The following is a 24329-nucleotide window of genomic DNA, read 5'->3' as shown; positions in this document are numbered from 1 at the left end:
AGGAGGTTTATTGATGGACTCACTCACCCTATCAGGCTTCGGATGGCCAAGGAGACCGAAAGTGAGATTCCCTTCCAGGAAGCTACTAATATTGCTATGAGGATCGAGATAGTTCTTGTATAGGAGAGAGGGCAGGGGTCTGATAAGAGGCCTCGTCAGTTCGATGGGTTCAGTGGTGCCTCGTATGGAGGCAGGGGTAATTTTGGTAGAGGCCATCCTCCCAGTCCGCTTCATTTAGCGCTTAGGCATCCCACAGTGCTTCAGGTGGTCGCGGCCCTCATATGTCTCATTCCGGCCAGCTAGCTTACTGTACACCACCAGCTCATATTAGTGCACCTCCGATCCATAGTCATCAAAGTGGTTATCCAGGTCGACATGGCCAGTTCTAGGGTCAGCAGTCACAAAAGCTGAGATCATGTTATACTTGTGGTGATCCGAGGCACATTGCTAGATTTTGCCCCACGTCTCGGGGCAGCATATAGCAGCTGGGTTCTCATGCTATGATTCCACCACCAGCTGTTCCGCCACTTTCCCAGCCAGCTAGGGGCAGGGGTCAGATAGCTAGAGGTGGAGGTCAGGTTGTTAGAGGTGGAGGCCAGCCAGTTAAGGCCGTCCCAGGGACGCAGTTCAGAGTGGTGGAGCCCAGCCCCGATTTTATGCTTTTCCAGCTAGGCTTAAGGCCGATTCATCTGATGTCGTGATCACAGGTATTGTTCCAGTTTTCCATAGAGATGCTTCAGTTCTATTTGATCCAGGATCTACTTATTCTTATGTGTCCTCCTATTTTGCTTCATATCTGATTGTGCCTCATGATTCTCTGAGTGCTCCTGTGTGTGTGTCCACACCGGTGGGAGATATTGTCGTGATAGATCATGTATATCGTTCGTTTATGGTTACTATTGGGAGTCTTGAGACTAGCATGGATTTTCTACTACTTGATATGGTAGATTTTAATGTCATCTTAGGTATGGATTGGCTGTCACCTTATCATGCTATATTGGATTGTCACGCCAAAATGATGACCTTAGCCATGCCGGGGTTGTCTCAATTAGAGTGGAAAGGAATTCCTGGCTATTCTACCAGCAGGGTTATCTCTTACATGAAGGCTCGACATATGGTAGAGAAGGGCTGTCAATCTTATTTGGCACATATTCGCGATTCTAGTGCGGATATTTCTTCCATGGGTTCCGTCCTAGTTATCCATGAGTTTCCAGATGTATGTCCTGCAGATTTACCGGGGATGCCACCCGGCAGAGATATTGATTTCTATATTAATTTGGCTCCAGGCACCCAGCCCATTTCTATTCCACCATACCATATGGCCCCACCAGAGCTAAAGGAATTGAAAGACAGGACTTGCTTGATCAAGAATTCATTAGACCTAGCGTCTCGCCCTGGGATACACCGGTGTTATTTGTAAAGAAGAAAGATGGTTCGATGTGGATAAGTATAGATTATCGGCAATTGAACAAGGCTACTATCAAGAACAAGTATCCGTTGCCAAGAATTGATGACTTATTCGATCAGCTTCAGGGTGCCAAGGTGTTTTCAAAGATCGATTTGAGGTCTGGTTACCATCAGTTGAAGATTAAGGCATCTGATGTTCCTAAGACAGATTTTCGAACTCGGTATGGGCATTACGAATTCCTAGTGATGTCATTTGGGATGACAAATGCCCCAGTAGCATTTATGGATTTGATGAATCGGGTGTTCACGCCCTATTTGGATTCTTTTGTGGTTATAGTCATTAATGATATCTTGATTTACTCCAGCAGTCGAGAGGAGCATGAGCAGCATCTTCGGATTGTGCTTCAGACTTTGAAAAATAATCAGTTATATGCCAAAATTTTAAAATGTGAATTTTGGTTAGACTCAGTTGCCTTTTTGGGGTATGTTGTATCGATAGAAGGCATAAAAGTGGATTCTAAGAAGATTGAGGCAGTTCAGAATTGGCCTAGACCTACTTCAGTTATAGAGATCTGGAGTTTCCTGGGTTTGGCACGTTATTATCGCCGATTTGTGGAGGGGTTTTCATCTATAGAATCTCCATTGACCAAATTGACCTAAAAGGGTGCCCTATTCAGATGGTCAGACGAGTGTGAGTTGAGCTTTCATAAGCTCAAGACTTCATTGACTACGACGCCAGTGTTGGTATTGCCCACAGGTTCAGGATCTTATACGATGTATTGTGATGCATCTCGCATTGGGTTGGTGCAGTATTAATGCAGGATGGCAGAGTGATTGCATATGCGTCACGACAGTTGAAGGTTCATGAAAAGATTTACCATGTTCATGACTTAGAATTGGCAGCCATTGTTCATGCGCTAAAGATTTGGAGGCACTACCTTTACGGTGTCTCGTGTGAGGTATTCACTAATCATCGTAGTCTACAGTATTTGTTCAAAGAAAAAGATCTCAATTTGAGGCAGAGCAGATGGTTGGAGCTGTTGAAAGACTATGATATCACCATTTTGTATCATCCCGGAAAGGCCAATGTGGCGGCCGATGCTTTGAATAGAAAGGCTGTGAGTATGGTCAGCCTTGCGTATATTCCGATTGGTGAAAGGCCATTAGCCGCAGATATTCAAACTTTGGCCAATCAGTTCGTGAGGTTAGATGTTTCAGAGCCTAGTCGGGTTCTAGCTTGCACAGTCGCTCGGTCTTCTTTATATGAGCGCATCAGAGAGCACCAATATGATGATCCTCATTTTCTTGTCCTTAAGGACACGATGATGCCAAACAGGTTGTTGTGGGGGAATATGGAGTTCTGCGGATGCAGGGTCGTATTTGTGTGCCTAATGTGGATAGGCTTCGTGAATTAATTTTTGAGGAGGCCCACAGTTCTTGGTATTCTATTCATCTGGGTGCCGCCAAAATGTATTAAGATTTGCGGCAACATTATTGATGGAGGATATTGAAGAAGGATATAGTTACATATGTAGCTCGGTGTCTAAATTGTCAGCAAGTCAAGTAAGAGCATCAGAGACCTGGTGGTTTGCTTCAGAAGTTAGAAATTACTGAGTGGAAGTGGGAGTGTATCACTATGGATTTTGTTGTTAGGCTTCCACGGACTCAAAGAAAGTTGACGCAGTATGGGTCATTGTGGACAAGTTGACCAAGTCAGCACATTTCATTCCAGTTGCAGTTACCTATTCTTTAGAGCGGTTAGCGGAGATTTACATCAGCGAGTTTGTACGCCTTCACGGTGTGCCTGTGTCTATCATTTCTGATCGAGGTACGCAGTACACCTCGCACTTCTGGAGAGTTGTACAGCGTAAGTTAGGTACGCGGGTTGAGTTGAGTACAATATTTCACCCACAGACAGACGGATAGTCAGAGCGCACTATTCAGATATTGGAAGATATGTTTCACGCTTGTGTTATAGACTTTGGAGGTTCTTGGGATCAGTTTTTTCCACTTGCAGAGTTTGCCTATAATAATAGCTACCAGTCAAGCATTCAGATGGCTCCATATAAAGCATTATACGGGAGGCGATGTCGTTCGCCCGTTGGCTGGTTTAAACCGGGAGAGGCTCGGTTGTTGGGTACCGATTTGGTACAGGATGCCTTGGATAAGATCAAGGTTATTCAAGATCGACTTCCCAAAGCTTAGTCTAGACAACAGAGTTATGCCGACCGTAAAGTTCGTGATGTTGCATTCATGGTTAGAGAAAGAGTATTGCTCTGGTTTTACCTACGAAGGATGTAATGAGGTTCGAAAAGAAAGGCAAGTTGAGCCCTAGTTATATCGCACCCTTTGAAATTCTTGAAAGGGTGGGTGAAGCAGCCTATAGGCTTGCACTACCACCTAGTTTATCAACAGTTCACCCGGTGTTCCATGTGTCTATGCTCCGGAAATATCATGGTGATCCGTCCCATGTGTTAGATTTCAGCTCGGTCCAATTGGACAAGGATTTGACTTATAAGGAGGAGCCGGTAGCAATTCTAGCCTGGCAGGTCCGACAGTTAAGGTCTAAGAGTTATCCATCAGTTCGAGTATAATGGAGAGGTCAGCCGGTAGAAGCATCCACCTGGGAGTCTGAGTCGGACGTGTGGAGTAGATACCCACACCTTTTCACCAGCCCATGTACTTTTTCTAATTCCGTTCGAGGACGAACGTTTGTTATAGAGGTGGAGAATGTGATGACTCGAAAGGTCATCTTAAAATTTAATATTTATTTATGTGATCTGAGACCTTGAATAGCACCACTTAGCATTCCTCGACTTGCGTGCGCAGTCCGTATATTTTTTCAAAAAGCTTTTATATGAAAAATTGATAAAAATGTGAATTTGTACTTTGAAACTCACTTATGTTGACTCCGGTAAATATTTTGAGCAAATAAACTCGTGTCCATATTTTGATAGTTCCGCTGGGTCCGTATGGTGATTTTGGACTTAAGAATGTATTTGAAAAATTATTTAGAAGTCCGTAGTTAAATTAGGCTTAAAATGGCTAAAATAAAAATTTTAGTTTGGAAGTTTGACCGGGGAGTTGATTTTTTGATATCGGGGATGGAATCCGATTCTAGAAATTTAACTAGGTCTGTTATGTTATTTATGACTTGTGTGCAAAATTTGAGGTCAATCGGACTTGATTTGATAGGTTTCGGCATCGAATGTAGAAGTTGAAAATTCTTAAGTTCCTTAAGCTTGAATTGGGGTATGATTCATACTTTTAGCGTTGTTTGATGTGATTTGAGATTTCGACTAAGTTCGTATGATATTTTAGGACTTGTTGGTGTATTTGGTTGAGGTCCCGGGGGCCTCGGGTGAGTTTCGGATGGTTAACGGATCAAAATTTGGACTTAAGAAAAAATCTGAAAATTTTGCCTTCTGGTGTAATCGCACCTGCGGATATTTTCTCGCAGGTGCGAGCTCACAAAAGCGAGCTGGGCAAGCGCAGGAGCGGGGAGGGGCTGCCAAGGCAGTGTGCGGAGCTGCGGAGATTTCGCCGCATCTGTGAAGCCGCAGAAGCGGTTTTGTGATCGCAGAAGCGGAACGCAGAGGGGCAGGCTCCATCGCAGAAGCGTGTCCGCAGAAGCAGACTGAATTCCGCAGAAGCGTGAATAGCCGTAGAAGCGGCAGCTTTGCCGCAGAAGCGTGAACCGCAGAAGCGGCTTATTGAGTCGCAGAAGCAAAAGCACTGGACAGATTACAAAACAGAGGGTTCCGATAATTTTTGTCATTTTGGACATATCCAACATGGGTTGAGGCGATTTTTGAGCAAGAATTCACGGAAAAACTTGAGGTAAGTCACTTGTGATCATTTTTAGTCAATAATATTGAATTGTCGTCGAGTATTTCGACTAGATTACGTATTTTTGAGGTGAAATTCGAAGATTTGGGCCTAGGGATTTGAAAATAAGATTTGGGGATTTGAAGGTCAAGTTGATGTCAGAATTTGGTAAAATTTGTATGGTTGGACTCGTGGTTGAATGGGTGTTCACATTTTATAACTTTTGTCGGATTTCGAGACGTGGGCCACACTGTTGATTTTTTAAATTGAATTTCGTATTTTGATTGGAAAATTTAGTATTTTCATATAGAATTGGTTTCTATAATTCGTGTTGAGTATATTGAACTGTTTGTGACTAGATTCGAAGCATTCGGACACCAATTCGTGAGGCAATGGAATCTTGAGTTGGTTGCAAAGCGAGGTAAGTATCGTGGTTAACCTTAAATTGAGGGAGTAGGACTTGTTTGTCTATTTGCTACTTGATTTAATGTGCAGGTACAACATATATGTGAGATGACGAGTACTTATGCGGTGTGGTTGAGTCAAAGCATGCGGGTAGAATTTGTTTATTGTGAATAATTACCTATTTAATTAAGATATTTCTGCTTAAGTTATTATTATTTTTATTTGATTATTTTTCATGAAATTATTGCTAATTTAATTATTATTGAATATTTAGGAAAGTGAGGTCAGTATTCTGGTATTGAATTGATTGATAAGTATATATCCTCGCACTTTAATACTTCCAAATTTATATTATTATTTTCATGGTAAGGAAGAGTGTAAAAGTATGAAGGGTGATGTCGTGCCATTTATATTATTTATATTATCCTTGTCATGGTGAGAAAGAGTATAAAAGCACGAAGGGTGATGCCGTGCCATTTTCAAAGAGTGTAAAAGTACGAAGGGTGATGCCGTACCAGAAGAGAGTTAAAGCACGAACGGTGATGCCGTGCCAGAAGAGAGTTAAAGCACGAAGGGTGATGCCGTGCCAATCTTATTATTTATTTATAAATTCATGGGAAGAATGCGAGTAAAAGCACGAAGGGTGGTGCCGTGCCATTCTCATATTATCAGTTGCTCATTTTATTGTTGATGAATTAATTGGCTGCTACGTGGTACTCCTCCTGCTGAAATTTTTATACCATTCCCCTTCGCATGTTCCCTCCCAAATTTATAAATTATCAATTATTGTGTTATTGTTGTTTCGTATTTGTATATGCTTGTACAGGTTGTTTATGTACGTGTCTTGTCATAGCCTCGTCACTACTTTGCCGAAGTTAGGCTCAACACTTACGGAGTACATGGGGTGGGTTATACTCATACTACACTCTGCACTTCTTATGCAGATTTTGGAGTTGGTCCCAGCGACCGTACCATAGATTTGCTCGTATTCAGCTACCCAGAGGAGACTTGAGGTATAACTGCACAGCGTCCGTAGTTTTGAAGTCCCCTTCTATCTTATCTTAGCTGTGTATTATCTTTAAAATAGTTTGAATTTTATTCAGACCTATATTTGTATTATTCTAGTAGCTCGTGCACTTGTGACACTAGATTCGGGGATGTATTTAGATGATTCGGTTGTTATGGTCTTCCGCAATTTATTTCAGTAATTGACTTCCGTTTAATTTGATTTGTTTAAAAAAAAGGGTTACGATTATTTTAACGTTGGCTTGCCTAGCAAGTGAAATGTTAGGTTCCATCACGGTCATGAAGGTGAGAATTTTGGGTTGTGACAAGGAATCTCGTAATTGAAATGCAAATTCTCTATATCTCTAGCTCTTCTTTTTTAAAGTTACATGAATATTTTTCCTCATATTCAGGAATTGCTTCAAAAATTTATATGCTGAGGTTTTTTAATTTAGGATTAACATCATTTGCTGATTTTATCATTATACTCCATAAAATTTTTAAAATTCCTGAAATTTGCTAGTGATCAATTTTTTTTTTGTATTTAAAATTGATCTCCTCTATACTGAAGAGCAGTTTAAATATTAATAATATATTAAAGTAATCCAAACTGATCATTAGCCACTTGAAGTAATATTTTCTTTTGAAAAAAGATTATTATTGGCTACCTAAAACTTTTCGAGTTCGTTAACCAAAAGAAAAATTAATTTTGTCATATTACATGCATGTCAAAAATCTAAATTCTATTTGATATGGAAGGATAAATGAGCAATCTAGGATTGAGGAATGGGGATTATAGTTAATAATTTTTATAGTTTTTAGTTTTTTAAAATATTAAATATTTAATAGTTAATTAATTTAAATTTAATTAATTTTTGACCCACGGGCCGGCCCAGGGCCGGCCTCGGTCAAGCCTCAAGGGCCAACGGGCTGTCTTGGGTCGGGCTTATAAGCCTCAGTTTTAAATGGACTCAAAAAATTCTAGTCCAACCCTACTCAAGTAGCGGGCTGGATTGGGCTAGTCTAGCGGGCCAAGCCCATTTTGACTGCTCTAATTTAGGTACATCCTAAGTTAAAAAAAAAAAAAAATGTCATGGCTCGTGAGAATTAAAATCGAGCAATAGTAATTAAGCAAAGGATAATTATTAAATGCGGGGGATTCCTCGCTCTATTTCCGTTGCATTACAAGTTTGACAAACTAATAAATCTGATAAAATAATATCTTCCACTTAACTCTCGCTTCTCAGTCACCCTACCTGGTTAGACATTCCTGACTCTATTTTTTCCATAAGTCATATTCATAACCCTACTCTAATTTTAAGTATACGTAAAAAAAGAAATGGAAATTTGATATTGGACTTTATAATCAACAATGTTAGCATGAGGTAAAGCTAGAAAGTTGACACCATCCTGGGCTGTATTAGCAGGTACAGTAAGGATGGAAAAAATGATACCAATAGCGACTTTTAAGGACGTTGTTTAAAATATAGCCAGCCTTTGTAATAGTTGAAAATTCGTCAAAATTTTAAGTGCGGCGAACTTGATGGAAAATGGCCACACAAACTTCAGGTTATTTTTCTGAAGTTTGATTGTGTTATTGTGTATACTCGTCCATCAACAACATCCTAATATAGACTATAGAGAGGTCTATGTCAAGCTTTGGCACTTCTCTAGTTATCTCTAAGTACCCTTTGCTGCAAGCTCTATGCAATGGACCGTAGTTATTCAAGTCCTTTTTCCAAGCAAAATCTGGTCGAACTTTAACTACTTCCTTCACTATTTCTGCATATTGGAGAAAGATAAGAATGAGATGTTTTAGTTAATAATTACACGCATGCTTTCTAAAGGAAGAAGAAGAAAGAAGAAAGAAGAAAGAAGAAGAGAAAATAGACTAAGTTAAGAAGAAGTGGGTCTCTATCGCTTTCTTTTGAGTTGTGAAAAATCATCGCGATAATGACATTTTTGGCCTGTCTAAAAAAATAATAGCCAGCAAATATATATCTATATTTATCTATATCTATATCTATATTATTATAAAAGCATGAATACAATGTCGGTTTACAAAAATAACCTTGTAATTTTAAGCATAATAGCTCATAATAAAAGGACATAACCGGAATTCTAGATATTAGCCTTATAATCCTATTAGTTTTAGGACATAATACTACATGTTAGGAATCCTACATGACTAACTTTAGGAATCCTATTAGTATAAATATTTTCGGGTTGTCTAATCCATATAAAATTACTATTACCAATTTAATTTTAAAATGTATTATAATGTCCTATTACTAATTTAATTTGAGAATGTATTATATTGTCCAAATCCATTAAGAAAAATGAGAGCATATATTATTATAAAAGCATAAATACAATATTAATATATCAAATTTTCCTAAAATATTAAACGGAAGAACTCATAAGGAAAGGACATAACTGCAATAACCTATTTTTTGGACTACAATATCTTCTATGCTAATTTTTAATATTTAAAATTTTAAAAATAATAAAATTTTATCTATTAAATTCTTTTTAAAAATATGTAGGAAGGTTTAATAAAATTAATTTCATAAGAATCCTCCGTATTGGCAATACATTACCACTACATAATGTCCAATACGAAGAAAAAATAAAAGTAATATTAAATAGAACACATAAAGAGTTAAAATTGAGAGAAAAAATACCCCCACGATAATATATTTTTATATTATATTTGAACTATTTTCCTACTCAAATAATATTTTTTTTATTAATTTGTTGTGTAATATTAAAAAATACCCAATTATTAAACAACAATTAAGAAAATATTTAAGAATATAAATTTGTGAGAAAAGAAAAAAATGGTTGGTAAGAGTCAATACCACTAATGATTCTATCAACATAAAGATCTAAAAGTGAAATGTCATATCAATCTTTTACACTTTAAAAATAAATTTTATGGTGGATAATATTATAATTAAGATTAAATATTCAAAACAAGAGATGAACTAATATTAAGATCTGAATCAACATAGAATAAATTATTTTTTATGTTAAAATTAAATAATTAAATCGTTGAATTAATTATTTAGCAAGAAAATTCAATTCAATTATTTTTTGAATTCATCATATGAGTAAAATTCTTATTCAAGTTAAAAATAATCTCCGGGTACATAAATTTATTCCATAAAAAGAGCGTTAGAACACAAAGTAAAAAGGTTAATATATTATTAAGAATCAAAATACTATACAAGTGTATGAGGAAGCACAATTAAAGCTAAATCCTAAATAAGAACAAGTTTTCAAGACTATTTTATAAAGAGTCGACTCTAGTATAACAGGATTATTCTTTGTAGATTCCTCCAACGGAATCGAAATAATATTTCTATTTCATACATTACTTGCAAATATCATATCAACAGGCATGAAATTGTTAGTAATAATAACAAGTGGTGTACAAATAACGATTTTATTGTGAGACCACCCACTTTAGATTTGATATACCTCTTCAAACAACTTAAATAATCATCACAAATATATCAAAGCGGCGCAATTGTGCTAAATTTATAAGGAAAGCAAAATTGATAATATGGGATGAAGCACTTATAGTTAAGTGTCAAACGATCGAAAAAATTGCATGGAGTTCTAGAGATATATTGGATATTAATGAACCGTTTGGTGAAAAATCAATGGTTTGGGAGGTGATTTTGTCAAGTACTACCAGTAGTTCCAAAATCGACAAAAGCAGAGACTGTAAAAGCTAGCTTACCAAAGTTATACTTCTGGCCTCAACGAAAAAGATTCAACTGACAAGAAATATAAAGTAAGAACAGATCCAATATTCAGTGTCTTCTTGCTTCGTGTGGGAAACGAACAAGATCATCCAATAAAAGATGATTTGGTTCTTCCTGAACACTTGGTTATCAATCCCAATGGTAATAGTAGTGCATTTAATAAGAGAAATATTTCTATCATTAGATTAAAACGCAATTTGTGCAAATCGCATGATACAATTAAAAAGATATCATAGCTGTCACGACTCAATTTTACCTATAGGTCGTGATGACACCCAACACTACGGCTAGGCAAGCCAACTTAATAAATTAAGCATACATTGACAAAATTTAAAACCAAGAGAAATAATAAAAAATAAAATTTTACCAATGTGTGTGTCATGACTTAGTGTCACAAGTGTATGAGCATCTAGCAGAATATACAAAACCTCAAATACTGTCTGAAATAAAAATAGACAGAATGAAAAATACAAGGAGAGACACTAGTAGCTGCAAAACGGCTCAGAAAGGCAGCTCACCACTATGCCCCTGGATAACGTGGGTGTAAGATGATAGGTCTCCCACTAGTACTTGCCTTAGTTCCTGCACAAAAAGTGCAGCAAGTGTAGTATGAGTACGTAAACAACGTGTACCCAGTAAGTATTAAGCCTAATCTTGAAGTGGTAGAGACGAGATGGCCGATTTTGACACTCACTATGGGTCAATAATAATAATTGAAATACAACTAGGATATATAAATCAGCATGATTTACAGAATTTAAAATAATTTATTTAATCAACGGAAATAATCAAATTCCTTCAAATGCAACAATTCTCAATATATTAATTAAATTCCTTCAAATCAATTAATTTCTAATTTATCAATTAAATATCATTTACAGGAATAACAATTAATTCTTTAACAAGCAAGAATAATAATTCATTAAATTTCAAGGATTTTTCAATTTATCAATTAGCTTCGCAAGCTTAAATAAATTATTAAAGCATCATGTGATTATTATTATTAAGCACGATTTCTGCCGAGGACGTACGACCCGATCCAGAGTGTCGTGTACACTGCCGAGGGACATGCGGCGCGATCCATAGATGCATCTATCCTGCCGAGGACATTTTCTTATGTACCTCCGGAAGGAGAGTATATTTATTATGAGTTAAATTCGGGAGGAAGAATAATTTTTTTTAACAATTAATTGATTTAAACAGAAAATCAAGCATATGAGATTTCCATCCTTTAATATCTTTATCTAATAATTCGCAGTATATTCATATATATCAATTTAATATTAATTAATCAGGAAATATAATTTACACAAGTAATTCATGTTTTGAGTCCTAAACTACTCGGACTTTAGCATTTATAGTAGCTACGCATGGACTCTCGTCACCTCATGCATACGTAGTCCCCGCAATTAGTAACAATTATTCAATTTAATCCCTACGGGGTAATTTTCCCCTCACAAGATTAGACAAGAGACTTACCTCGTCTTGCTCTAATTTAATCCACTAGAAGGCCTTTTCCATGATTATCCAACTCTGTCTGGCTCGAATCTAGCCAAAAATAATTCGATACAATCACTAAAAATTATATGAATCAATTCTATAAGAAAATACTACATTTTCAACAAAAATTTTAAAATTAATTAAAAATTCGTTTGTGGGACCCACGTCTCGGAATCCGGTGAAAGTTACGAAATATGAACACCCACTCAACCACGAGTCTACCCATACTAAAATCACTAAATTCCGATAACAATTCGGTCTTCAAATCTATCCACGAGAGTTTTCAAACTTTTCCAACTCAATTCACCAATTAAATGATAAAAATAGTGATGGATTCAGGTAATTTAACCAATATTGAGTGAAGAACACTTACCCCATTATTTTCTCTGTAAATCTCTCAAAAATCGCCTAAATCCGAGCTCAAAATCGTTAAAAAATAGAAAATGGGACGAAATCCCATTTTCAGAACTTAAACTCTCTACCTAGTGATTTCTTCTACGCGATCGCAAACTTCCTCACGCGATCGCGAAGCACAAATATTTCTGCCCAAATATTAGCCCTACGCGATTGCATCAAGTCCCACGCGATCGCGATGCACCAGGTTCTGACTCTACACGATCGCATCCCTCTTCACGCGATCGCGTAGCACAAATGTGTGGCCCAGCTTCCTCTCAAATTTCCCCTACGCGATTGCAAACAATGACTCGCGATCGCGATACACACACTGGCCAATCCTACGCGATCGCGGATGTATCCACACGATCGCAGTGAACAAATTCCCAGTTGCCCAAATTAACCCTACGCGATCGCAACCCCATTCACGCGATCGCGTAGAACAAATCCACCTCTGCCTAAATTACTCTACGCGATCGCAGACCAACTTACGCGATCGCGTATAAGGATACCAGAAGAAAATACCAGCAGTTATCAGAAGTGCTCCAAAGGCCAAAAGTGATCCGTTAGTCATCTGAAACTCACCCGAGCCCCTCATACGAACATAGTTGAACCCTCAAATCACACCAAACAACGCTAAAACTACGAATCATCCCCCAATTCAAGCTTAATGAAACTTAAGATTTCCCACTTCTACATAATGTACCGAAACCTATTAATTCAAGTCCGATTGACCTCAAATTTTTCACACAAGTCATAAATGACATAACGGAGCTATGAAAAGTTTCAAAACTGGATTCCGACTCCGATATCAAAAAGTCAACTCCGCGGTCAAACTTCTAAACTTAAATTCCTATTTTAGATATTTCAAGCCTTATTTAACTACGGACTTCCAAATAAAATTCCGAACACGCTTCTAAGTCCAAAATCACCATATGGAGCTGTTGGAATCGTCAAAATTCTATTCCGGGGTCATTTTCTAAAAATGTTGACCGAAGTCAAACTTGGCCTTTTAAGGCTAACTTAAGGAACCAAGTGTTCCGATTTCAACCCAAACGCTTCCAAATCCCGAACCAACCATCCCCGCAAGTCATAAATTAATAAAAGCATGTTTGGGGAGTTTTATTTTAGGGAACGGGTTTCTAAAAGTCAAAATGACCAATTGGGTCATTACATTCTCCACCACTTAAACAAACGTTCGTCCTCGAACGGGTTTAGAATAATACCTGGAGTGCTAAATAAGTGTGGATATTTGCTCCGCATGTCCTCCTCGGCCTCCCAAGTCGCTTCCTCGACTGGTTGTCCCTTTTACTGGACCTTTACTACAGAAATCCTCTTGGACCTCAACTGGCAAACTTGTTTATCAACAATGGCAAATGGCTCTTATTCATAACCCAAACTCTTATCTAGCTGAACTGTGCTGAAGTCCAACACATGTGATAGGTCAGCATGATACTTCCGGAGCATAGATACATGGAAAATCGGATGAACTCCCGATAGACTGGGAGGCAATGCAAGCTCATAAGAAACCTCCCCAACTCGTCTCAACACCTCAAATGGGCCTATAAACCTTGGGCTCAACTTGCCCTTCTTCCCGAATCTCATAATTCCCTTCATCGGCGAAACCTTCAAGAAAACTTTTTCACCTACCATAAATGATAAATCACGCGCTTTCTGATCCGCGTAACTCTTCTGCCTGGACTGTGCTGTACGAAGTCGCTCCTGAATTAACTTTACCTTTTCCAAGGCATCCCTTACCAAATCAGTACCATATAACTTAGCCTCACCGGGCTCAAACCATCCGATAGGTGAACGACATCGACGGCCATATAAAGCCTCAAATGGAGCCATCTCGATGCTGGATTGGTAACTGTTATTATAAGCAAACTCGGCCAAAGGCAGGAAACGATCCCACTGACCTCCAAAGTCAATCACACATGCCCTGAGCATATCCTCCAAAATCTGAATTGTCCGCTCTGACTGCCCGTCGGTCTGCGGATAAAAGGTTGTGTTGAGCTCTACACGGGTCCCCAACTCACTCTGTACTGCTCTCCAGAAATGTGAAGTAAACTGAGGGCCTCTATCTGATATGATGGAAATTGGCACACTGTGCAACCGAACTATATCCTGAATATAAATCTGGGCCAACCTCTGTGAAGTATACGTTAGTCACAACAGGAATAAAATGTGCCAACTTGGTCAACCTGTCAACAATCACCCAAACTGCATCAAACTTCCTCAAGGTCCACGGCAACCCAACTACAAAGTCCATAGTAATCCGTTCCCATTTTCACTCTGGTATAGTCATCTGCTGAAGTAGGCACCTGGTCTCTAGTGCTCATATTTAACTTGCTGGAAATTTAGACACCTAGCTACATACTCAACTATGTACTTTTCATTCGTCGCCGCCAATAATGCTTCCTTAAGTCACGATACATCTTCGTAGCACCTGGATGAATAGAATACCGAGAACTGTGTGCCTCCTCCAAGATCTTTTTCCTCAGTTCATCCATATTAGGAACACATATACAATTCTGGACTCGCAGAACACCATCCGCACTAATAGTAACTTCCTTGGAACCACCTCATAGTATCGTTTCTTGAAAAACCATTAAGTGTGGGTCGTCATACTGGCGAGCCTTGATCTATTCAAATATTGAAGACTGAGCTACAACACATGCAAGAACTCGGCTGGGCTCTGAAATGTCTAGCCGCACAAGTCTGTTGGCCAAGGACTGAATATCCAAAGCTAATGGCCTCTCCTCTGCTAAAATGAAAGCCAAACTACCCATACTCTCCGCATTTCTACTCAAGGTGTCTGCAACTACATTTGCTTTACGATAATATAGGATAGTAATATCATAATCTTTTAGTAATTCCAGCCATCTACGCTGCCTCAAATTTAGGTCCCTCTACTTGAACAAATGCTGCAAACTGTGATGATCAGTATAAACTTCACAAGACACCCCATATAGATAATGCCTCCAAATCTTAAGAGCGTGAACAATCGCAGCTAACTCTAAATCATGTACCGGATAATTCTGCTCGTGGGGCTTCAACTGACGTGAAGCATATGCAATAACTCGCCCTTCCTGCATTAATACACAACCCAAACCAATACGTGAAGCGTCACAATACACTGTATACATTCCTGAATCGGAAGATAACACTAACACTGGTGTTGTAGTCAATGCTGTCTTGAGCTTCTGAAAGCTTGACTCACAATCATCGGAACTAAACACCATTCTGGGTTAATTTGGTTAAAGGTGGTGCAATAGATGAAAAACCTTCCACAAACCGACGATAATAACATGCTAAACCTAGAAAACTCCTGATCTAAGTCGCCGAAGTGGGACGATACAAATTTTGAACTGCCTCAATCTTTTTGGGATCAACTTTAATACCTTCGCCCGATACAATATGTCCCAAAAATGCTACAGACTCTAGTCAAAACTCACATTTAGAGAACTTAGCATATAGCTTTTGTTCCCGCAATTTCTGAAGCACTACTCTCATATGTTGCTCATGTTCTTCCATGCTGCGCGAGTAGATCAAAATGTCATCAATGAAGACAATGACAAACGAATTAATATATGGCCTGAATACCCTGTTCATCAGATCCATAAACGCTGCCGGGGCATTAGTTAAACCGAAAGACATTACCAGAAACTCATAATGACCATATCTAGTACGGAAAGCAGTTTTCGGAATATCCAAATCTCGAATCTTCAACTGATGATACCCCGAACTCAAGTCGATCTTAGAGAACACCCTAGAACCCTGCAACTGGTCAAATAGGTCATCAATACGCGGTAACGAGTACTTGTTCTTAATAGTAACTTTGTTCAATTGGCGATAGTCAATACACATTCGCATTGTGCTATCTTTCTTCTTCACAAATAATACCGGTGCACCCCAAGGCGATACACTCGGTCTGACGAACCCTTTGGCTAGTAACTCTTCAAGCTGTTCTTTCAACTCTTTCAATTCTTTTGGGGCCATGCGATATGGTGGAATAGATATAGGCTGAGTATCTAGAGCCAAGTCAATACAGAAATCAATATCACGAGTAGGTGGCATACCTGGAAGATCTGAAGGAAATACATCGGAGAACTCTCGAACTACTGGCACTGAATCAATAGCCGGAGTCTCTGCAGTAGTATCCCGAACATAGGCTAGATAAGCCAAACAACCCTTCTCAACCATGTGTTGAGCCTTTATAAAAGAAATAACTCGATTAAATGAACTAACCGACGAACCCTTCCACTTCAGCCTAGGCAAAGATGGAATAGCCAAGGTAACAATTTTGGCATGACAATCTAGAATAGCATGATATGGAGATAACGAATCCATACCCAGAATAATTTCAAAATCGCTCATCTCGAGCAATTCTTCTTCAAAAATTCCTCTATATTTTTTCACTCTTCTTCAAAAATCTCTCTCAATTTTTATAGATTCAAACTCTAAATACTCTACCACACACCTCCATTAACGCATGTTGCTTGCTTAACTTTCATTGAAGAAGAAAATACTTTCGAAGATCAGCCCTAATTCCAGTAAGAGAGCAGCAATTCCACCATTGACAACCATTAAAAAATTTTGAAGCTTTGAATTCAAATTTGGATTTTCAAAAACTATTATTTGTTTGATTGGGTGTTGTTGCAAATAATTGAGAATATTGTTTGGAGTTTATATCTCAATTTTGAGGGTGTTTTGGTGAAGATTAAACTTAATTTTGGCTGAATTTCAGATTGAAACTCGAAGAAGAAGAAGACATGACATACATTATACTTACGAAATTGTAGTAAAGTTGTAGTAAAATTGTAGAAAAATTATATTCTGTTATATATATATATATATTTTTATTTAAATATTGTATGAAAGTTGAACAATATTGTATAAAAATTATATTTAAGTTGTATGATATTGTAGTTGTATATAACTGGGTAGAAATAATGTATGAAAGTTGTAGATAAGTTGTATAATATATAATTAGTTGTATGAAATTTATTTTTACTATGTATAAATCAAATACAAAATATACAAAAGACATATTGTATAAAATTTATATTTAAGTGGTATGATATTGTAGTTGTATATAACTGGGTAGAAATAATGTATGAAAGTGTAGATAAGTTGTAGATAAGTTGTAGATAAGTTGTATAATATATAACGCGGTAGTGAGGCAAGAAGACAAAAATAGAGAAGAGAAAGCGAAAGAATGAAATTATCTGGGCAATGGCTGGAAAGAGCAATACTGGAGCTATGTAACAAGATAGAGACGGGTCTTGATTTAGATGCTGAGATTATATCTGGGCTCGTCTCCTATTGCGAGCTTGCTCCTCCTCTCGATGCTAAAGAATATCTTGATGTAACCCCTTTCCCTCTATCCATATCTCTAGTTTTATGATTTTCTTGCTTTCAGTTTTGATGAGCATATTGTTATGGTAATTTGGGTTCTGTATTTAGTATAAAGTCCATAATTGAGGGTAGGGGTATATGACTAATATTGGACTAGTTCACTTCTGTATAGTGCGGTGTGCGGGGGTCATCGGCAATGGCTTCTGTATTGTATACTTCCTTGTATCAAGGTATAGTTTACTCGTGGAACTTTTGCAGCTTTAATTGTTCGGTTTTCCTATACCTAAATCACTAAATATAAGTTCAATCTTGAGAGAAGAGGGGAGAGAGGAGAGAAAAAAGGAAAATAGTGTAACTAAATCCCTTGATTGAAGGCACAAATAATGAATTGGGGGCCTTTTAAGGTGGATTGTATATATTTTGTAACTAAAATGTGTTTAGGTCAGATAAATACTAAAATATAAATATTTTTCGTAATAAAATTTCAAATAGTGTATAGGAATGAAAAAATCTCATTAAATTAGGCCGTCGGGTTATGCTAAAATGAGGTAGAGTGTAGTAGTAGTTTGAGATATAGTATTGGGCCTAATGGCATAATATAGCCCATACAATATTATTCTAGTTTGGGCTCCCACATCAGGCAGCTCAGACACCCGAACAGCCCCAAATTCCATTCGTTTTGTCCATCAGATACGAAAAGAATTAGAATCAGAAAAGATGCATGAAAACACGTGGAATTATCCTATTGGCTAAAACATGTTGGAGTCCTCTCTTATTGGTCGCTATTCGCATGACCACGTCGCAGCAGTAAAGTCAGTCGTTGATTCAATATTCAAACGTTCGCCCCGTTCCGCGGTTCAATTTTCTTTAAGCTTTTGCAGTAACATAAAATCAAATTCAATTGATTATAAATTTCCAATTAGCTAACGTCTTCTGATATTCCAGATTGTTCTGGTACATCCAGTTTCTGAACCCTAGATTTCACAATTGTTGTAAGAAACATTTTTATTTCCTTTGATCTGTGTGCCAAACGAGATAATGGCGCATGGAAGATCAAAGTTGATCCTCTTGTTGTTGTGTTGTTTATCATACACTTTATCAATTGCCATTGCAGCGTGAGTATTTAATACTAGTACCACTCTATCTGTGTTTATGTTTTTGTGTAAAAATGTGATTTTCGTACTATTTCTTATGGAGTGTGTTTAATTCTTTTCAGGAAAAGTTACTATGATATATTGCAAGTTTCAAAAGGTGCTTCAGATGAACAGATTAAACGCGCTTATCGGAAGCTTGCGTTAAAGTATCACCCTGATAAAAACCAAGGAAATGAGGAGGCTAACAAGAAATTCGCTGAAATCAATAATGGTACGTTGCTTTTACTTTTATTGATTATTACTCATTAGGTGGGTTTTTTGGATATCAGTTTTGTGTAATTACTTATCTTCTTGGGGTATTTTCACTTTTCAGCTTATGAAGTGCTGTCGGACAGTGAAAAGAGGAATATATACGACAGGTATGGAGAAGAGGGTCTTAAACAACACGCTGCTAGCGGAGGAGGCAGAGGTGCTGGAATGAACATTCAAGACATATTTAGCCAGTATGTTCAGTTCCTATAGTTCCACTTTATCCTTCAATTTTTTTTCTGCGCTGTTGATATTCATTTTGCTCATTTACGAATTATATCCGTTCTTTGGTTGCATATTCTTGCTGGAATGAAATGGAACTGAATAGAGATACTCCCTATGGCGATATCTGATTGATTGATCGGATGGCTGTGATCGTTTTGTAATAATTGCGTAAAGCCACTGGATAGAAATAGGTATAAGGTTGCACCTTTTAACTTAAAAAATGGCAAACCACTGATCTTGAGCTAGTTGTGGTAAAGGACTATCAAGTAGGCACATGGCCTGGTTATATAATTCTGGTTACAAGCATAAGCTTAGGCTATATCAGCGGCAGTTGTAGTTTTCAGTTTACCCATATACACAATCATAGTTGGTTCTCGTTATCTAGTCACCTTATTTTATTACATTGCGCTGCAAGGCTGCTATATGAATTTATCTCCCTTACATTTAGCTATCTAAAGAATTTATCCATTGTTTATGGGTTTTTGATATCTAATGATTGACCATTTTCCTGCAATATGGTTAAGGGTGTTGTAGTCTAACTGATGTTTAGATGCATTCAAACTTCTTATATGTTAGAAAAATAGGTCCCAATGTCTAATCTTTCAAATCAGTATTGTTGGTATTCTGGATCTTACTTTTGGTGAAAATTATATGTTTCTTTATCATGGCTTTTTTCTGTTGAATGCTTACCAGATACTCCCTAAGATACATTCTAGATACTCTAAAAAGATTCCAACATGAAATATTTAGATAGACACAGTAACGAGACTTTCACCAATTATGATGGTAAGAAGCTCCATAGACATAATTTCTATATGAAAGTACATTGTGCTGTGCTAAGTAAAATTTCCTACCATGATACTTTTTCTATGTTAAATATTTCATAGTTGCATTGTTCGTGGTACTACGCTATGCTCTATTCATGTATGTCAGACATGTTTCTGTTAATCTTTCTAAGTTAGTTGCAAACATTGGCTTCACACGTATATTACATTTTAAGAGATAACTCTTATGTTCATTTATTTTTACTAGGTGATGATGCCCTCTCTGCCTTATCTTTTCAGCTGGTTGGAAATGTTAGTAGTTGGTTCTGTTGCTTGCTTGTTAGAGAAGTACACCCTACATACACTTATTAGTGCCATGATTTTCGGATATTTCTTTCAAAGATATAATTCTCCTTAGTTTGTCTGGTTTCTCCTGAAGTTGTTGGTTCGTTATCTTATGATGATTAAATGTTTTGAATGTGCTATCTTTCTTGCTAACAAAATGAATAATCTCTGAAGGTTTTTTGGTGGGGGCTCAATGGAGGAGGAGGAAGAGAAGGTTGTGAAAGGTGATGATGTAATTGTTGATTTGGATGCAACATTGGAAGACTTATACAATGGGGGCTCCTTGAAGGTGAATTACTGTGAACTAATCTGCACCTCTCTTGCTAAATACTCCTTGTCAAGTTGACATCATCGCCTCTCTACTACGGCAAAGGGTGCCACTATCTAGATCGTGGAAAAATAGATGTGCGGTTTCAGAAAGTTATATGAAGCTATCACATGCTTTCCATGTGTCTTCTTTTTCCATTTCACTCGGCAATGCACAGTAAAAGGATCTGAGCTTTCTCATCCTTTGTTGTGTGTCGAACAACTCATGAGTGACATAAAGTAGAGATTTGGGAAGCTAAGTTGAGAATTATCTCCCATTGGTCTTGAGATACTCTCACGTAGTAGTTATGGCTAAGAAGTTATGTGAGGACCGATCCTTTCAGGCGCAGCCATTTGGAGTTGTGATTTCACATTGTCAAAAAATTATACTGCATAAATAGAGAAAAAAAAAACTATTTATTTTGCTTATATATAAAAGATTGGATCCCCTTAACATAGAGGAAAATTCTACTGTAGTGGCAAAGGGGTTTCAAAATTAGTTTAGGTCATAATATTATATCCTAGAGTGTGACATTCTTGCATTTCTCGAATCAGTTTGTTTGAATTCCTGGCCACGCAACTGTCTAAACCTAGAATTTCTTTTCTGGTGATATCAACTGTCATAATTCTTCTACATGTTGTACTTATCAAGAAATTTTTCTTCTGTGTTTGGTGAAAAATACAGGTTTGGAGGGAGAAAAACATTTTAAAACCGGCACCGGGTAAGAGGCGGTGCAACTGCCGAAATGAGGTATATCATCGACAAATCGGTCCAGGAATGTTTCAGCAGATGACTGAGCAGGTATATCTTCGGTCCAAAGTTCTAGATGTCAATTTCAAGCTTTTTGGTGCAGCATCTAGATTATGTTAAACTCTGCAATTATGCTGTTTAGGTCTGTGACCAATGCCCCAACGTGAAGTTTGAAAGGGAGGGCTACCACATTACTGTGGATATTGAGAAAGGAATGCAAGATGGTCAGGTGAGCTTTCTTCTACATTTTTGACTTGCATGCTTGATGTTGTTTATTAAGCTACTTACACTCTTATTTGTTTGCAATGATCCCTTTTCTGATGTAGATGCTGAACATAAGCCTGTGTTTATGCATTTTGATGTACTTTCTTCCTTGTACCCTTTTCACTGCTAGTACTCTCAGGAGCTTCATTTGGCTAGCAGAATAATTTCGTTTTAAATGTCCTTCTGGCCACTTAGATCAGTCTACCTGAACTGTTAAAGCCATTTACTCCCTCCGTTTCAATTTATGTGAACTCATTTGACTGGGCACGAAGTTTAAGAAAAGAGAGAAGACTTCTGAACTTGTGGTGTAAAATAAGGCACATGTATTTTGTGTGGCTATAAATCATTGCATAAAGGTAAATTATTTCCAAATAAGGAAAGGGGTCATTCTTTTTGGCACGGACTAAAAAGGAAATAGGTTCACATAAATTGAAACAGAGAAAGTACTATTTTTACTCTTAGTAAATAATAGCCTCTACTAGATGCTGATTTGAGGTGCACCTAGGTTCATCCAAGAACAGTCTGATGGTGGTTCATTTGAAAGCTAGGCTTGTCATGTGGTGCACTTTGATATGAATGTTATTTACAGTTTAGCATTTACAATTTATATCTTGTCTATGACATATTATCTTTCACCGTAAAGAAGCTTAATTCGTTGTTAGTTCCTTTCTTAATTTTCTGAATACAAGGAAACATTTCAAAATTTCTTTGGATCTATCGAACTTTTCTTGTTTAAAACTGTGAGCTAGTCATATCATGTGTATTCTTCTAACTCATTTCTCCTTTTTAAAGGGGCTAAATATTTGCGTGAACATTAGATCATAATGTTGAGGGGCATTCATTTTCTTTTTGCCTAGAAATGCTTTCTCTTCATGTCATGTCTTGTTAGACTTGATGCCGAAATGGCAGGAAACTGCTTCTGGTTGTGTTGTGTGTTTCTTAGTAAGAATAGAACATTCTTTTTACAGGAAGTGGTCTTTTATGAGGATGGTGAGCCTAAGATAGATGGTGAACCTGGAGACCTGAAGGTTAGACTTTGTTTCCATGCTGAACAATTGACTTATTTCGTCATGATGTATGCCTTGACTGTGACTTATATTGGTTCCTTTTCATACTTTGGGACAGTTCCGCATCCGCACAGCTCCTCATGACCAGTTCAAAAGAGAAGGAAACGACCTTCGCACCACTGTTACTATAACTCTGGTAACCTAGACATACTTCGTTTTACTTACCACAGTGCATTGCAATTAGCCCTTTTATTCACTTGGCGTAGAATTAAACATTTTAAGTTACCAAAAGATGAAGGTCGTTAAAGAAGAATTAAAGTAATGGATTGATGCTATACTGTTTAGAGAGATTGATATCCAGGAAACATGAATATAAATTCAACTAAACTGACGCCTGATACAGTGCTAGTAGGGACGGTAGTGCAAGCTCTTTGTTGGTATAATGGTGTTGTTAATTGATTCTTTTACTTCGATTCAGGTGCAAGCTCTGGTTGGTTTTGAGAAGACCATTAAACATCTCGATGATCATCTAGTGGATATTAGTTCAAAGGTATATTTTTTCATACATGTCTGACAGACTAACCAACCATACTTATCTGTTTGGCTATATGACCTTGTACTGAAATGATTATTGATATACCCTAGGGAATCACTAAACCAAAGGAAGTGAGAAAGTTTAAAGGCGAAGGGATGCCACTGCATTTTAGTGACAAGAAGGGTGATTTATATGTTAAATTTGAGGTTCTTTTCCCCACATCATTGACGGAGGACCAGAAGAAACAGATCAAGGAAATTCTTGGTTAAGATACCCCATAATAGACTATTTCTTTGGTCTCCACTCTCCAGTGATGAAAATCCGTGCATCTGTTTGAAGCTGCACCATGCGTCTGACTTGCTATAACCTTCCAAGCTTTTGTGATCTTAACTTTCACGCCCTTCTATCGAATTCATTTTTCCTTTATCTTTTTTAGGATGGAGGTGCTCATTTGAGGTATAGAGTAGAGGCCATTTATATGTGTATCGAACAATGATTGTAGAGTAGATGGAAATATGTATAGGTGCTGCAATATTTTGAGGTCGTCTATTTTGTTAGGACGCTTGTCAGTAAGGACTACGGGTTTTAATCCCAGATGGTTTATGCAAATGACAAATGTAACGTCTTGTTATTCTTCTCTTCACCCCCACATAATGCAGACTCAGGTTGATATGCTAATATGCTGGGTTTACTCAAAATGTGAAATTTCAGGCCTCCAAAATACTGAATTAACCCAAATAGCCGCCCACCCAACTGCTTAAACTAAAAATAACACACAGATGTATAATATATGTATAATCAATATTAAATATGTGTGTAGTCATAAACAATCAGTGTATAATCTATCTATACCGGCTAATAAAAGTAAACATTGAATTTGGCCGACAATTTATGTTAAAATCCCTCCAAAATATAGATTTGAGTTTGGGTAATAACACGCACCCAGCCCATCTGAAGAGTACCTTTGTGGACTTGGATTGCTTCACTTGTGCAGGCTAATGCACTTACTTGTACTTGGTGTTTGCGCCGAATATATAAATATAAGACATGTATTATA

The 24329-nt window shown here is 37.5% G+C and overlaps 1 protein-coding gene across 1 annotated transcript; it reads left to right on the top strand.

Annotated features, from left to right (window-relative positions):
* Positions 1-18473: 18473 nt before the first annotated feature.
* Positions 18474-23908, top strand: LOC104099420 (dnaJ protein ERDJ3B). The gene is made up of 10 exons (XM_009606404.4): positions 18474-18787; positions 18889-19037; positions 19140-19269; positions 20584-20698; positions 21401-21517; positions 21609-21695; positions 22699-22758; positions 22856-22933; positions 23216-23287; positions 23383-23908. The coding sequence occupies exons 1-10, from the start codon at positions 18711-18713 to the stop codon at positions 23539-23541; spliced, it is 1044 nt and encodes a 347-aa protein (XP_009604699.1). The 5' UTR covers positions 18474-18710; the 3' UTR covers positions 23542-23908.
* The last annotated feature ends 421 nt before the right edge of the window (positions 23909-24329 follow it).

The sequence above is a fragment of the Nicotiana tomentosiformis genome, chromosome 1 (assembly GCF_000390325.3).
Source record: "Nicotiana tomentosiformis chromosome 1, ASM39032v3, whole genome shotgun sequence".
Taxonomy (NCBI): Eukaryota; Viridiplantae; Streptophyta; class Magnoliopsida; order Solanales; family Solanaceae; genus Nicotiana; species Nicotiana tomentosiformis.
The sequence above is the reverse complement of the archived record's forward strand: the minus strand, read 5'-3'. Positions and strand labels throughout refer to the sequence as shown.